The sequence below is a fragment of the Bufo bufo genome, chromosome 8 (genome assembly GCF_905171765.1).
Source record: "Bufo bufo chromosome 8, aBufBuf1.1, whole genome shotgun sequence".
Lineage (NCBI taxonomy): Eukaryota > Metazoa > Chordata > Amphibia > Anura > Bufonidae > Bufo > Bufo bufo.
This window is the reverse complement of record NC_053396.1, coordinates 132,150,867-132,168,511: the sequence shown is the minus strand read 5'-3', so window position 1 is coordinate 132,168,511 and position 17,645 is coordinate 132,150,867. Positions and strand designations below refer to the sequence as shown.

The following is a 17,645-nucleotide window of genomic DNA, read 5'->3' as shown; positions in this document are numbered from 1 at the left end:
GTGGATCCTTTTCCATTCAGAATGCATTAATGGGAACCTGTCACCTCCTAAAAACATCCCAAGCCGGCAGCAGTACCCGAGAGTAGCCAGCAGCCCCCTTCCCTGCCCCTTAGCAGCGATTGACAGCGCTTATGCACAACAGTTCATCTGGCTTTGCCGAACTGCCGGCTGTCAGTCACAGCGAAGGGGCAGGGAAGGGGGCGTGGTTATTACCGTGACTTAAAGCAAGGAGTCCGCTGCCTCCGTGACTTCAAGCCTGACTAGAGATGCGCGCCGGCAAGAGATTAAAGATCGTTTTTACAGCTTTGCTTCAACTACCTGCAGGAAGAAAATGATAGTTACAAACACGCTGCTAGCTACTCTCAAGTACTGCTGCCGGCTTGGGATGGTTTTTGGAGGTGACGGGTTCCCTTTAACCACCTCAGCTCCCCTAGCTTAAACACCCTTAATGACCAGACAACTTTTTACAATTCTGCACTACACTACTTTCACCGTTTATTGCTCGGTCATACAACTTACCACCCAAAAATTTTTTACCTCCATTTCTTCTCACCAATAGAGCTTTCATTTGGTGGTATTTCATTGCTGCTGACATTTTTACTTTTTTTGTTATTAATCGAAATTTACCGAAATTTTTGCAAAAAAAAAAGACATTTTTATACCATATTTCTATATAAATTTTTCTCTAAATTTATTGTTCTACATGTCTTTGATAAAAATAAAAAAAAATGCAATAAGTGTATATTTATTGGTTTGGGTAAAAGTTATAGCGTTTACAAACTATGGTACAAAAATGTGAATTTCCGCATTTTGAAGCAGCTCTGACTTTCTGAGCACCTGTCATGTTTCCTGAGGTTCTACAATGCTCAGACAGTAGAAAAAACCCACAAATGACCCCATTTCGGAAAGTAGACACCCTAAGGTATTCGCTGATGGGCATAGTGAGTTCATAGAACTATTTATTTTTTGTCACAAGTTAGTGGAATATGAGACTTTGTAAGAAAAAAAAAAATCATCATTTTCCACTAAGTCTCATATTCCACTAACTTGTGACAAAAAAAAAAAACTTCCATGAACTCACTATGCCCATCACGAAATACCTTGGGGTGTCTTCTTTCCAAAATAGGGTCACTTGTGGGGTAGTTATACTGCCCTGGCATTTTAGGGGCCCTAATGCGTGAGAAGTAGTTTGAAATTCAAATGTGTAAAAAATGTCCTGTGAAATCCTAAAAATGCCCTCCTAAAAAGGAATTTGGGCCCCTTTGCGCACCTAGGCTGCAATAAAGTGTCACACATGTGGTATCGCCGTACTCAGGAGAAGTAGGGCAATGCGTTTTGGGGTGTCTTTTTACATATACCCATGCTGGGTGAGAGAAATATCTCTGTAAAAGTCAACTTTTCCCATTTTTTTTATACAAAGTTGTCATTTTAGAGAGATATTTCTCTCACCCAGCATGGGTATATGTAATAATACACCCCAAAACACATTGCCCTACTTCTCCTGAGTACGGCGATACCACATGTGTGGCACTTTTTTGCAGCCTAGGTGTGCAAAGGGGCCCAAATTCCTTTTAGGAGGGCATTTTTAGACATTTGGATTCCAGACTTCTTCTCACGCTTTAGGGCCCCTAAAATGCCAGGGCAGTATAAATACCCCACATGTGACCCCATTTTGGAAAGAAGACACCACAAGGTATTCCGTGAGGGGCATGGCGAGTTCATAGAAGTTTTTTTTTTTTGGCACAAGTTAGCGGAAATTGATTTATTTATTTTTTCTTACAAAGTCTCCCTTTCCGCTAACTTGTGACAAAAAGTTCAATCTTTCATGGACTCAATATGCCCCTCAGCGAATACCTTGGGGTGTCTTCTTTCCGAAATGGGGTCACTTGTGGAGTATTTATACTGCCCTGGCATTTTAGGGGCCCTAAAGCGTGAGAAGAAGTCTAGAATATAAATGTCAAAAAAAATTTATGCATTTGGATTCCGTGAGGGGTATGGTGAGTTCATGTGAGATTTTATTTTTTGTCACAAGTTAGTGGAATATGAGACTTTGTAAGAAAAATAAAAATAAAAATCAATTTCCGCTAACTTGTGACAAAAAAAAAAATCTTCTATGAACTCGCCATGCCCCTCAAAAGTGATCTTTTTATAGCGCCGCAGCGTGTTTTTGCAGTGATCAGAAAAAAAAAAAAATTATGTCACTGCGGTGAGGCGGACTGAACGCAAGTGTGCGCACAAGATCAGGCCTGATCGGGCGAACACTGCGTTTTTTGTAGAGCCTATAGAACATGTCCTATTCTTGTCCGCAATGGAGCCTTACATGGGGGTGATCAGGGAGTCTATATGGGGTGATCAATTTTACATTAATGTATACCCAGTGCACGTAGAGGCATTTATAATTGTATTTTACATATAGTCGTAAGACCATTGGTTGCCTACTCTTGACGTGCACTTGTTTATTTTGTGATCTTATTTTTGGTAAAAATTAACTTTTATTTTATTAGGTTTAATAAATGATGAAAACTTATAACTAGCCTACTTAAAGAGGACCTTTCACCGATTCTTACCCTATGAACTAACTATACAGACATGTGGAGCGGCGCCCGGGGATCTCTCTGCACTTACTATTATCCCCGGGCGCCGCTCCGTTCTCCTGCTATGCCCTCCGGTATCTCCGCTCACTAAGTTATAGTAGGCGGAGATACCAGTCCCTAAGTTATGGTAGGCGGAGTCTGCCCTAGCGCTGGCCAATCGCAGCGCAGAGCTCACAGCCTGGGAGGTTATTTTCTCCCAGGCTGTGAGCTCTGCAATGCGATTGGCCAGCGCTAGGGCAGACTCCGCCTACCATAACTTAGGGAACGGAGATACCGGAGGGCATAGCAGGAGAACGGAGCGGCGCCCGGGGATAATAGTAAGTGCAGTGAGATCCCTGGGCGCCGCTCCACATGTCTGTATACTTAGTTCATAGGGTAAGAATCGGTGAAAGGTCCTCTTTAAATTATAAATTTAAAACTATCACCAGTGGGCCTGGCGGTGCTACACTGGATATATTGGTCTACTGACAGCCGTTTGGCAATGGCAACTGTAGCTTTATTCAGCTGGCTGTTTGCCTCTTTGTGTGCTGAACTGGATCACACGGTCCACTATTTTGCAACAGTTGTTACAACATTGTCAGCAGGCTGTTCAGTATTGGTGCCTATAGGCACTGTATTGTAACATTGATAGTGATGCAAGTGCTGCTGTAGCTGCCTATCCTGTTACTTAAGTTCGTTCAGTGGCGTTCAGATTACAGCACAGTCCCTCGCTGTGCTGCCTTGTTGGCGGCGCAGTCACTTGCTGGACTGTAAACTTGCTATTCAATAGCTAGCACCTACATAATAGGCCCACTGTGGTCTAAAATCTTAAGCGCTGCCTCCCGACATGTTTCGCCATAGATATGGCGTCTTCAGGGGATCGGGCAGTGTCTGGGGAGAGTGGCGTTGCCGGGTGTATTTGAAAACTCCCACTGGTATGACGCGATACTTTTTTAGGCAATAGTCTTGCTCCTTACTGAGCCTATTCCTGTTTCTTCCATCGTGATCTTTGATAGGTTGTTAATATCGCCCAGCTCTGATGTCAGTACTCGCGCGATTTCGCTCCGTTCCCGCGCATGTCTCCATACTTAGAGCTTTGCGGCTCCGATCTGCTGACTCGTCTGCCTACATTAGATTACTCGCCGATCTTTTGGTATTGTTAGGATGTATGGGGTCAGCTGGAAAGGGTACCGCGCATGTCTCTATACTTAGAGATTTTTTGCTGCTAGATCTCTCATTATTCTGTGCATGTCTTTATACTTAGATGTTTTTGCCTAGTCCCTTTTCCTGCTTTTCCTTCTTTTGGCAATTCTCTCAATGCATAGGTGATTCTCTACTTCCTTTTGTTCCTTTTATTGAAAATATGATAAATGATACCTACTTTCTATTGATAGTTTCATTTATATACTTGATTTGGATGTTTTTAGCTATGTAATTACTGTTTACATTATTTTTCATGTACATATATTTTCATTGGGTTTTATTACTTTTTTCTCTCCTGTTTTTCCTACAGGCTCGGTCGACATCATCTAGATCAGGGATCAGCAACCTCCGGCACTCCAGCTGTTGTGAAACTACGACTCCCAGCATGCTCCATTCACTCTTTTGGGAGTTCTGAAAACAGCCAAGGAGGTGTGCATGCTGGGAGTCGTAGTTTCACCACAGCTGGAGTGCCGAAGGTTGCTGATCCCTGATCTAGATCTTTTAGAAGGTGATGTACCTATTATTATTTCTATTTTTATCAACGTGTTGGTATTGGTTATTGTTGATTATTGTTTCTCATTTATTCTACAGGTCTGTCAGCAGCGGTGGATCATCCAGTAGGTAATACATTGTATAGACTCCTTGAAGTACTTCAATCATAATTTTTGGAATCTATATTTTACTATATTTAGTCTTTGTTTTATTTTTGTTGTTTTCCACTCTCTCAGCTATTAAATTCAAGAAGGTCTGATTTCTTTGTTTCATTTGTATTTTCCACTATTGGTTTTTGTTATGGTAATTTTTACAATAATTTTTACAAAAAAGATGCATAAGTGAACCCTTCATTTAGGCCCAGGGGTGAAAGACTTTTGAGTCTGTATGTCCAGCGGGTTTCTTCCTGCTGTAATTTTTTATCTATATCTCCCTGTCTCGGGCCTGCTTTAATTTTGGTTATCCCCCATATTTCCAAACTATCACTTTTGCCGTCATGTTCTGCTTGTATGTGTCTAGAGAGCGTGGTGTCTGTTTTTAAATTAATATCACTTAGCTGTTTTGATATTCTTCTCCGGAGTGCTTGTACAGTTTTCCCTACATAAATTTTGGGGCAGCTGCATTGTATCGTATAGACCACTCCCGCTGTTTTGCAATTTATGTATTGAGTGATTTTGTACTTCTTATGATCTACCGGATTTTCAAACTCTTTACATACAAGCATTTTGCTGCAGAATTGGCAGTCTCCACATGGGTGGGACCCTTTTGTAGTTAGCCATGTGGTTTTTTAAATTTGTTGAGAATTCCTCTGAAAATGGCTATGAACTAATTGTTCTCTAAGATTGGTACCTCTTCTGTATGTGATTGAGGGATATTTTGTGATAAAACACTTTTTATATCTTCGTCCAATCTTAAAATGTTCCAATATTTTTTTAGGATATTATTAACCTCTTGATGTTTAATATCAAATGTCCCTATGCAGCGCACAACTTTGTCACTGCTTGTTTTTTCTTTATTCTTTAATAGATCATTTCTATCCTTGTCTTTTGCCTTCCGATACGCTTTGTGTAGAACTTTTTTAGGGTAGCCACGTTCTAAGAATTTTTGGTATAAGATTTTACTTTCGTGTTCAAAACTTTCCTCTGTTGAGCAATTCCTTCTCACTCTATAATATTGGCCTACTGGAATTCCTCTTTTCAGAGGTATTGGGTGGTAACTAGACCAATGGAGAAGACTGTTGCTCGACGTGGGCTTTCTGTAGATTTCCGTTTCTATATTACCATTCTCTGAAAGGCTTAGGGCTACATCCAGGAAATTGAGTTTGTTTTTATTAATTTTACCCGTGAATTTTAAACCAATTGTGTTTATATTGAGAATTTTAATAAATTCATGAAATTCTTGTTGTGCACCTTCCCACAGTATTATAACGTCGTCTATGTAACGACCCCAAAATGTGATATGTTTAATGTACTGGCTATGTGCTTCAGTGAACACAATTCGGTCCTCCCACCACCCTAAAAATAAGTTTGCAAAATTTGGTGCGCATTTCGTGCCCATTGCGGTGCCAGTGATCTGTAAATAATAATCACTGTCAAAAATAAAATAATTGTGAGTGAGTAAAAAACTTAGAAGTGACAGAACAAACTCATTATGATCTTTATACTGGGTGCCTTTTGTATCTAGGTAGTATTTCACTGCGTCTATGCCTTTAGAGTGGGGTATGCTGGTATATAACGCCTCCACGTCTAGGCTTGCTAATGAGGTTCCCTGCTCTACATGTATGTTATTCAATTTATTCAAAACGTCTTTAGTGACTCTCAGGTATGATGTTAGACTGGGGACAAATGGGGATATCACCTCATCGACATAGCCACTTATTCCTTCACACAAACTTTCATTCCCAGATACTATGGGTCTCCCTGGAATTGGTTGTCGTTTTTTGTGTATCTTGGGAATGGCGTAGAATGTTGCAAGTACTGGATTCGGCTTGTACAGAACCTTGAACTCTTCTTTAGTAATTCAATTCTTTTCTTTGGCTTGCTGTAATATGCTCTTGAGATCACCCCATTTAGACTCCCTGATCACCCCCCTGTCATTGATCACCCCCCTGTCATTCTCCATTCAGACGTCCGTATGTGTTTTGCGGATCCGCAAAACACATACTGACGTCTGAATGGAGCCTTACAGGGGGGTGATCAGGGGTTAATAAGGGGTTAATAAGTGACGGGGGGGGGGGGTGTAGTGGTGATTGGTGCTACTTACAGAGCTGCCTGTGTCCTCTGGTGGTCGATCCAAGCAAAACAGCGTCTAATATACCTTTAAGGGGTTAAAAAAAAATAAAAAAATCGCATCTACAGCCTGCCATCGAACGATCGCCGCTGGCAGGCTGCAGATCCACTTGTTTACCTCCGGTTCCTGTGAACGCGACCTCCTGTGTGCGCGCGTTCACAGGAAATCTCGCCTCTCGCGAGATGACGCGCCGGCGCGTGAAGGTGCCTGAATCGACCGCCTCCGGACCGCAATCCTGCGTTAGGCGGTCCGGAGGTGGTTAAGGGCAAAGCTGATCAGTTTTGGACCGCTTGTGAGAGCCCTGAACGGATCTCACAAACGTGAAGCCAAAACGCCAGTGTGAAAGTAGCCTTAGTGGCGTTTAACGCATTATCAAAAACTGCCTCATTTGTGAACAGGAGGGTCCTAATAATAACAATCCTACTGTACTGCAAGGAATTAGGCCCCTTTCACACAAGCAAGCTTCCCGTGCGGGTGCAATGCGTGACGTGAACACATTGCGCCCGCACTGAATCCTGACCCATTCATTTCTATGGCTCTGTGTACATGAGCGTTGTTTTTCATGCATCACTTCTGCATTGTGTGAAAATCGTGCATGTTCTATATTCTGCGTTTTTCACGCAGCCCTGGTTCCATAGAAATAAATGGGGCTGCGTGAATAACACATTGCATCCGCAAGCAGGTGATGCAATGCGTTTTTCACTGATGGTTGCTAGATGTTGTTTGTAAACCTTCAGTTTTTTATCACGTGCGTGAAAAACGCATCAATGCGCACTGCACCCGCACTAAAAAATTTTTACCCAATCGCAGACAAAACTGACTGAACTTGCTTGCGAAATGTTGTGAGTTTCCCTGAACACATCCGGACCTAATCCGTATCGTTCGGGTGCAAGAGGCAGTGTAGTTCAATACATTTCAGGACTCTCAGGGTCACAAAGCCTTATAAATAATTATTAGAGCTCATGCACACAACCGTATGTATTTTGCAATCCGCAAAAAGAAGATAGACAAAAAATACGTATGTCCGTGTGCATTCCATATTTTGCGGAACGGAACAGCTGGCCCCTAATAGAACAGTACTATCCTTGTCCCTAATGCGGACAATAATAAGACTATTTTTTTGCGGAACAGAAAAACTGATACACGGGAACGGAATGCACACGGAGTAACTTCCGTTTTTTTTTTTGCGGACCCAATGAAATGGTTTCCGCATACGGTCTGCAAGAAAAAAAAAAAAAAAAAACACGGAACGGACACGGAAAGAAAATAAGTTCGGGTGCATGAGCGCTGTGCGATCCTGTTCAGGCTTCCGATCCATGCTTCCCCTCCACAAAAGATAGAGGCAGTTGAAAGAGAACAGGTATACCATGCATGGAACTGGGAACGTGAATGCAGCGGGGACGAGCACCCACACTAGTTTAAAAATCCTCTACATAGTCCTTTGAGACGGAGACAAAATTAATTTGGCAACAGGCAGTGGATGACAACTTAAGGGATCTTTGTGCAGAATTTACGCAGGGAAAAGGACGGAACCGGTGAATGAAGTATATTAGTAAGTTATAACTATGCACTTACACAGTCTGAGTTAATACATTATGATTGGATATTAAAAAACACAGTAAGTGGCAGTAAGTTTGCATCACAGACGCACAATTTATTATTTACTATGCACGCTATAATGTGATACATATAAAATGGAAAAAAAAACTAGAAGGTCTCAACACAATAGCAGAAGCACAGAGCACGGCTGAGGGCTGCGTTCATCATGGCAGTTTTCCATTACACGGTTCTTTCGCTACAGCCACTGCCAGCTTTCCTAAGAAAGCGGATACCACTGGAGGATAAACTACCTGGCCGATCCATCAGGACTGTCATAAAGAAACAGCAGGGTAAGGCCTCGTTCACATTTACGTTTTATCAGAAAATGCGGACAGCACACGTACCTATTGATTTAAATGTGTCTGTTCACATTTCAGTATCTTATTACTGACAGTGGGTCAGTAAAAAAAAATAAAAAATCACGGGGACATGCACTACTTTGATCCGTGATGTGGACAAAGCACGCCCATCCGTGTCGTGTCCGTTTTTCACTGATGACTAATAAAAGATTCTTTGGAAATTAATTTTCAGTTGAGCAACGTTAGTGAATTACAGATGACAGACGGATGGTAAAAACGGACACACGGACCAGCCACGGATCCTTCACGAATGAAACACGTACGCTTATTTTCCCGGATGTGACACTGACACGGAAACGTAAATGAGGCCTTAGGACAGATCAGGTCCCATTATTGCCAATGTGACATCAGTAAAGGCTTTTCTAATCCTACAGGACACCATTCAATCCCGTCCTGGGCCCTAAAGGTTCGGCTCATGCACACAGTCCTCTGCAAAATACTGATCCTTCTTCCTGCGGCGGTTCTCTTTTTAGCATGAAAATCTTGACGCATTTACAAACCCACCGACACTTGGTAAACTGAACCTTTGAGCAGTTCTCCTACATTCATTTTTAGTAAACCCTCAGCATAAGGGCTCATGTATACGACTATTGGATGTTTTGCGGTCTGGAAATTGCGGATCCACAAAACACAGAAGACATCCGTGTGCATTCCGTATTTTGCACAATGGAACAGCCAGCCCCTAATAGAACAGTCCTATCCTTGTCCGTAATGCGGACAATAAGAGGGCATGTTCTATTATTTTGGGGAATGGCCTCAATCTATTAAGCACCAAATTCTGTGATCTGGTCTCTGAAAAGGAGTTTAGACAACCCCTTTAAGTAAACAGTCTGGTTTCTAGAGACACGATGCCTAACAACCACCATCTTTTCAAGGATGTTGCCAAGCACATCATCCATAGCAACCAGTCAGTCTCAGATCACTCAAAGCAGTATTACCACTCAAATGAGGGCAGACGAGCAAAAGTCCTTCTTCTACTGCTGTATTTGTAGAAGTAAATTTAGAAGCCATGTATCGGGAGACACTTTGGGACCAGAACAGTTCTGCATTGGGAATATCCTCCCAAACCTCCATACAATGACCAAATAATACTCAGAATTACCGGTTACGCACGTCTTGTGGCTCATTTACCCAAAGCAATTTTCATTCAACATGAATAATAGCGAGTGATTTTAACAATAACCAGCCAATATCAATGCAATCACTGAATCGGGATGGACACCTATTTCCAGAAACTGTGCTTATACCATGGGAAGCACACCCAGGACAGGTAGGTGATAAATGTACAGGGGGATACACTGCTGAGCACACGGCGAGGTCAAGTTTTTTTGTCCGCGATCATTTATGGACTGTTTTTCATTTTGCCAGTTCTTTATCATTCAATTAACTTCAAATACTGACACGTGGTAAAACGTGTTAAACATGTACTGCAAGCGGCTGATCAGCTGTACAACCAATGCACGTCCATGGTCCCCTGCTGCAATGACCTCCTGACGTACGCACGCCGTGACCTGACGCGCTGTGTGACATCAGGCCCAGAGCAGCGCGGAACCATGGAGCGTCGGCGGTGCCCCTGCTGAAAAGGAGGCGCTCAGCAGTTCCCTGGTGACCCGCGCAGGGGGGGGAACCGCCAGAGCCCGGTTTCAAGCGTTATAGGATATGGCCCATCGCCGTGCAGGAGTGGGATGAGCACCCGCCCGACGTCCTGCACAACGACCCCCATGGGCGGCACATGGAGCAGCAGGAGCACCAACAGCTGCCGGAACACATCATGGACTTCAATGCTGATGATGCCCAGCAGCACCACGGTAACTGTCCTGACACCCCCTGCCCTATGCCAGCCAGTCCTGAAACCCCCTGCCTGATGCTAGCCAACCCTGACGCCCCCTGCCCGGTGTGAGCCGGACCTGACAGCCCCCTTGCCCGGTGCCAATAGACTCGCACCCTGACAGGACCCACCCCCAGCAGATACTTTCACCCTCTCCCGATAGGTACTGACACCCTGGGACTTACTGATTGCAGTCCTTCAGATGATCAGAGGTTGTGTTTGCATTTCCTTACACATCACACTTCCTCCTCTAAGATGTGTCCTGTAATGAAACCACCCGGGTCTATAGGTGTATATGGGCATTCCCCCACTAACAACCCTTCAGAGCTGCCGCAAACATTGGCTTTAATTATACAGGGAGTGCAGAATTATTAGGCAAGTTGTATTTTTGAGGATTAATTTTTATTATTGAACAACCACCATGTTCTCAATGAACCCAAAAAACTCATTAATATCAAAGCTGAATATTTTTGGAAGTAGTTTTTAGTTTTAGCTATTTTAGGGGGATATCTGTGTGTGCAGGTGACTATTACTGTGCATAATTATTAGGCAACTTAACAAAAAATATATATATACCCATTTCAATTATTTATTTTTACCAGTGAAACCAATATAACATCTCAACATTCACAAATATACATTTCTGACATTCAAAAACAAAACAAAAACAAATCAGTGACCAATATAGCCACCTTTCTTTGCAAGGACACTCAAAAGCCTGCCATCCATGGATTCTGTCAGTGTTTTGATCTGTTCACCATCAACATTGCGTGCAGCAGCAACCACAGCCTCCCAGACACTGTTCAGAGAGGTGTACTGTTTTCCCTCCTTGTAAATCTCACATTTGATGATGGACCACAGGTTCTCAATGGGGTTCAGATCAGGTGAACAAGGAGGCCATGTCATTAGATTTTCTTCTTTTATACCCTTTCTTGCCAGCCACGCTGTGGAGTACTTGGACGCGTGTGATGGAGCATTGTCCTGCATGAAAATCATGTTTTTCTTGAAGGATGCAGACTTCTTCCTGTACCACTGCTTGAAGAAGGTGTCTTCCAGAAACTGGCAGTAGGACTGGGAGTTGAGCTTGACTCCATCCTCAACCCGAAAAGGCCCCACAAGCTCATCTTTGATGATACCAGCCCAAACCAGTACTCCACCTCCACCTTGCTGGCGTCTGAGTCGGACTGGAGCTCTCTGCCGTTTACCAATCCAGCCACGGGCCCATCCATCTGGCCCATCAAAAATCACTCTCATTTCATCAGTCCATAAAACCTTAGAAAAATCAGTCTTGAGATATTTCTTGGCCCAGTCTTGACGTTTCAGCTTGTGTGTCTTGTTCAGTGGTGGTCGTCTTTCAGCCTTTCTTACCTTGGCCATGTCTCTGAGTATTGCACACCTTGTGCTTTTGGGCACTCCAGTGATGTTGCAGCTCTGAAATATGGCCAAACTGGTGGCAAGTGGCATCTTGGCAGCTGCACGCTTGACTTTTCTCAGTTCATGGGCAGTTATTTTGCGCCTTGGTTTTTCCACACGCTTCTTGCGACCCTGTTGACTATTTTGAATGAAACGCTTGATTGTTCGATGATCACGCTTCAGAAGCTTTGCAATTTTAAGAGTGCTGCATCCCTCTGCAAGATATCTCACTATTTTTGACTTTTCTGAGCCTGTCAAGTCCTTCTTTTGACCCATTTTGCCAAAGGAAAGGAAGTTGCCTAATAATTATGCACACCTAATATAGGGTGTTGATGTCATTAGACCACACCCCTTCTCATTACAGAGATGCACATCACCTAATATGCTTAATTGGTAGTAGGCTTTCGAGCCTATACAGCTTGGAGTAAGACAACATGCATAAAGAGGATGATGTGGTCAAAATACTCATTTGCCTAATAATTCTGCACGCAGTGTAGTGTCATAATCGCCCAGCCCTAGTACCATAAATAATATGTCCAGAGATGAGCGAATTTCCGGTTATGAAATTAATTTGTGATTCGTTTACTGGTAAAAGGTGAATTGTGTTATGGATTCCGTTACCACGGACCATAACGCAATTCTATGACAGAATGCATAACGGAACGCCTTTAGAGGCAATCCGTTATTCATTCCGTCATAATAGAAGTCTATGGGCTGCAAAACGGATCCGTCCCGTTTCCGTTATGCAGGGGAATTCACCTTTTACCAGTAAGCAAAGCGTGAACGAATTTCAAAATATGAAATTCGTTCATCTCTAAATATGTCTACTATATTGTACGGATTTTTATTATCGGTACGCCAGATATTGTTCCGTGATATTTCATTACTTTTTGTTTAGTAAATATCACAAAACAGTATTGGGTATCTGTGGTAATAACCCGTACAATATAGTGAACATATTATTTGTGGTGATTGGTACACAGTGTGCATAAAAATACAGGGGGAGGCGCAAGGTTTGCCTGTATGGAGCGGGGAAGAGCTGATGGCTCTGGGAGAGTGGAGCGGAAGGCACTGGGGTGGGGGAAACGGAGCGGAAGGCACTGGGGTGGGGGAAACGGAGCGGAAGGCACTGGGGTGGGGGAAACGGAGCGGAAGGCACTGGGGTGGGGGAAACGGAGCGGAAGGCACTGGGGTGGGGGAAACGGAGCGGAAGGCACTGGGGTGGGGGAAACGGAGCGGAAGGCACTGGGGTGGGGGAAACGGAGCGGAAGGCACTGGGGTGGGGGAAACGGAGCGGAAGGCACTGGGGTGGGGGAAACGGAGCGGAAGGCACTGGGGTGGGGGAAACGGAGCGGAAGGCACTGGGGTGGGGGAAACGGAGCGGAAGGCACTGGGGTGGGGGAAACGGAGCGGAAGGCACTGGGGTGGGGGAAACGGAGCTGAAGGCACTGGGGGGGAACTGGGGGGAACTGATGGCAGGGGGTCTGATGAGTTTTTATAAAGGAGAACAGTCTATTAATTCATTTTTTCTTATTAGAGTACTAGATTAATCGTAAAAATGATTGGTACAACACTTGATTTCTCAAAGAATTGTTTGCTGCAGCCCTAGTACAGCAGGTACAATCATCACAACTTGGAAAGTGCCAACATGGAAACCTATTTCCTGACCGACTTCTATTGGGAAATGAGATGCTATAATTTCCAACCGCAGCTTGACCGGACATGTGGTCGTACCCCCAATAGATCCATGCCCCCTGTACCTTCTAACTGCATGACGCACTGAAGGAGTAGAGCAGTGGGCATGCATGACCCCTGACAATCCATTCAATGTCTGCGGTGCGAACGGCAATGCATTTGTGCAGTGAAGAGAAACAGGGACTCAGGACCCCTGTTCTAAAGATCGGTGTGGGCTCCTACACTGCGGCCCCCATGGATCAGACATTTAGGATAGGCAATATTTTTCTTGGATTAAGCCCTTTATACAGTAGGGCAGAGGTCAGCAACCTTCCAGCTGCTGTATAAGTACAACTCCCAGCATGCACACTCGCTTGACTGTTCTTGTAACTGCCATAGAAGTGAATGGAGCATGCTGGGAGTTGTCTTTCCTGAGCAGCTGCCGTGCCGGAGGTTGCTGATCCCTGCAGTAACATATATGCCACAGGTGAATAGGAATCTTAAAAGGTTTGTCCAAAATGTAAAAAATAGCAGGAACTAGGATTTGCTTGGTAAATCTCTCACCACTCCGGTGGTCTCTGAAGGTCTCTCTTAACCATCCTGCCTCAATGACATGCCAACTGTGTGCCCACGACTGCTGCAGCCAATCAATGTCCTCAGCGGTCTTGTGCCATACATGCAGGCACCACCTGAAGACAGCGACTGCCCATAGTGGTCATATGCACACGGTTAGGACATAATCACCAGCAAGACCACTGGATTGGCAGAGGATTTCCCAGGTCAGTAATAATTATTTTATCAAATTTCCTGCTTATTTTTTTAGAACATTCTGAAAATACAGAGCGGTTCAAAAAGGCCGGTGCTAAGGTAAAGGCCTGGGGTTAATAAATTCTGAAAACCGAAAGCTATGCTGCGATTGGTTGATCTGGGCAACAATGGGGCTGGAACGGATGCAAATCCACATTTCCTGGATCCGCATCCGTATTTTCGGGATCTGCAATTTTGTTCCTGGAAAAATTAGAACATGTCCTATTCTTGTCCTCAATTGCGAACCAGAAAAGGCATTTTCTATTATAGTGTCTGTGATGTGCGGATCCGCAAATTGCGGATCGTACATTGCAGGTGTCCGTGTTTTGCGGATCCGCAAAACACTTACGGACGTGTGAATGGACCCTAAAAGGGTTTTCCCAGATCTTCATCCTGATGACCTATCCTCTAGACAGGTCATCAGTATCTGATCGGTAAGGGTCCAACACCCCAGACCCCCACGATCAGCTGAGTGAGAAGGCACCGACGCTCGCAGTAACTACAAGTGCCACAAACCATGATATGGGGCATCTTACGACAACGTCTGAGTTGTAAGCCTTACAGATGACAAATTCTTAAGGAGCTGAAATTGGACAACAAATGGAAACACCATGTCTTTTGCATTGACTAGAAGAGCACAAATTCGCTGACAGGCTGGTGTTCAACGATGAGGCTACCTGTCACCTCAGGTAGCCACAACATTAGTATCTGGGGCTGAGAAAGCCCACGTACCCTTATCGAGCACATGAGGGACCTATCCGAAGTCTTCTCTTTTTTGCCAAGGATACGGTCACTGGCCAGTCCTAAATGGAAATGTTAAAGGGAATCCGTCACCTAGTTTGAGCATATTAAACTGTTAACATAGCAATGTTCACTAAACTACCTTCATTCCAGCAAGTGTCTTCTTTCTTTTATTCATGTTGTCATTTAGATAAAAAAACAAATTTTCAGATATGCTAATGAACCTTCAAGGTGCCCAGGGGGGCGTTATTCCTCTCCTCTAGAGCCCAGTAACGCCCCCCTGCAGTGCCCGGCCCGCCTTTATTTCAAGCCCAGCACACCTCCTCATAAATAAATTTACTCCCATAGCCGAGCGGCGCCGCCCCATCCGCTACGTCATATAATTTATTCAACAGACGAACCTTGCGTCCTCCTTTCTTGCCCATGAAATCTCGCGCAGCCGATACTGCGGCTGCGCGAGATTTCATGGGCAAGATGCATCCGTGGGTCCGCATCCGTGATGCGGAATGCATACGGTCGGTGCCCTGTGTATTGCAGAACCACCGTATGCGGCCCGTAATACGGTCACGGAACCACAACGGCCGTGTGCAAGAGGCTTTAGAGGCATTCCGTTTTGATCCATCCTAATAGAGTTTTATGGGCACTAATAGCAGTTCCGTCTTTTTCCGTTAGAACAGTATAACGGAATATACAACGCATATGTGAACCCAGCCTTATCTGCAACCTTTCATTTTTTACATCTCCTTTGGGAAAAGAAAGATGGAATCTGATTGGTTGCTATGGGCAACTAAACCAGTTTTCCTTTACACCAGTTTTGCTAAATCTACCCAAGTGGATCTGCCCAGACACATTACCTGAACGACCTGAGACGACACATCAATGAAAAATGGAGTCCGTCTCCGAGTATATGCTGGCACGGGTCTGGACTACCACCTTGACATCTCACCAATGGAGCTCACATCAAGCCAATGTGTACATAAAACACGGACAGACAGTAGGGGTCGTTTACTAACATTTTTTTTACCAAGTTTTGGCGTAAAAAAAATAAAAGTCACAAGACCTACCTTTACGACTTTTTAAGGGCATTTTACGGCGCCGTCACCACTCCAGTGGCGGGAGGCCTGACAGAGGCTGGAATATCGCCCCCCTACAAAATTAAAATCTCCTCCACTGTAGTTTCTACACCAGGCGCACGGACCGCTCAAGGGGCACCAAATTTACCAAAATTAGGCGCATCCTTCAGCAATGCGGCAATCGGCATAAACCGGTGAATAAATGTGTTTCGTTCTCTCAGTTATGAATATGGAGGCCATCATTCTGCACCACCCTGTGCATGGGTAAGATAGGGTGGCATGACCAGGGGGTGAAACATGAACTGGTGACAGGTCAGTGACTAGGGGACTGGTCCTCCATGAGGTCTCCCTGGCACCACAGCATGAGCTCCGCTGCACCTGCTATGGCAACACTTCCTCACCCTCCACCATGCCATGCAGCCTGTACTTTGCCAACGCCCTGCCTGGCATCTGGAGCAGCGGAGCCGCTGTACCGTGCGTATAACGGGGGAGCTGTCCCCATCACCGCCGTACACCGAGGGGCTGACCGCCGCCCCTCCTCACACATGACGGCACAGTGCATGCACACATATATGTACGACCACCGCCCGCAGCCCCCCGCACACCCCGGACACACATACTCACCATCTGCAGCGCTATCTCAGTAGCCGCCATGGTCAATCCCTCACAGAAACTGCACAGGAAACCTACAAAGAGAAACTGTTACAATCTGGGCGCTACCAAGTGCTGGAGGAGGGGGAGGCGCCCTCCGCACATCCCTCCGCTCATTGTAACTGGAGCAGGTGTAACCTCAGTGATAGCCATGAGAACAGGAGGTAATGAGGTGGAGGCACCCCCCTCCTGTGTGTTGTGTTACCGTGTGCTGTGAGGGGCAGGCAGGCAGAATGAGGGGCAGGCAGGCAGAATGAGGGGATATGGGCTCCTATCCGGAGTCGGTGGACTCTTCCTCTTTTCATTGAAATGTCATTAAGATTTGACTAGTGTGAATGTGAAGCAGTGAGGATCTGAGGAGGGTGAGGGGCACTGCTGCCCTTCATGTGGGTATTGGTTAGGTGGTCACTTTTGCTGTCTGGGCACCATATTCCACATCACACTGGGCAGTAATAATGGCATGTCTACCTTGTACCACTGTATTACTGCAACCCTTATCACTAAGAGATACATATCTGCTGATAGACTGGCGCAGGATGGCATAATTGGTTCATAGATATTATGGGATTTAGTCACCTCCCCTATTAAAAGGGTTGTCCAACGAAAAATATTCTACATTTTTCAAACAAGAACCTGAATCTGAAGACTTTTGCAATTGCATGTAATTAAAAATGTAGCACAGCCACTGAGTTATTCAATAAAATGTATCTGTATAGCGCCACCTGCTGTTTATTTTTTAAATTTCTTTGTCCTTCTCACAGAGATGGCCGCACATGCTCAGTTTCCTCCTGCTGCCTCCTGAGCTGTGATGGACACACCCCTGAGCTGCAGCAGAATGGCCACACCCCTGAGCTGCAGCAGAATGGACACTCCCCTGAGCTGCAGCAGAATAGACACTCCCCTGAGCTGCAGCAGAATGGACACTCCCCTGAGCTGCAGCAGA

At 44.9% G+C, this 17,645-nt stretch overlaps 1 protein-coding gene across 1 annotated transcript in view; it reads right to left on the bottom strand.

Moving 5' to 3' along the window:
* The window catches only part of SEPTIN6 (septin 6), a 154,675-nt gene extending 137,935 nt beyond the window's left edge, over positions 1 to 16,740 (bottom strand). The window contains exon 1 of the mRNA XM_040442162.1: positions 16,676 to 16,740. Within this exon, the coding sequence (XP_040298096.1) occupies positions 16,676 to 16,705 (30 nt within the window). The 5' untranslated portion in view covers positions 16,706 to 16,740. The remainder of the gene's footprint in view (positions 1 to 16,675) is intronic.
* Between the last annotated feature and the right edge of the window lie 905 nt (positions 16,741 to 17,645).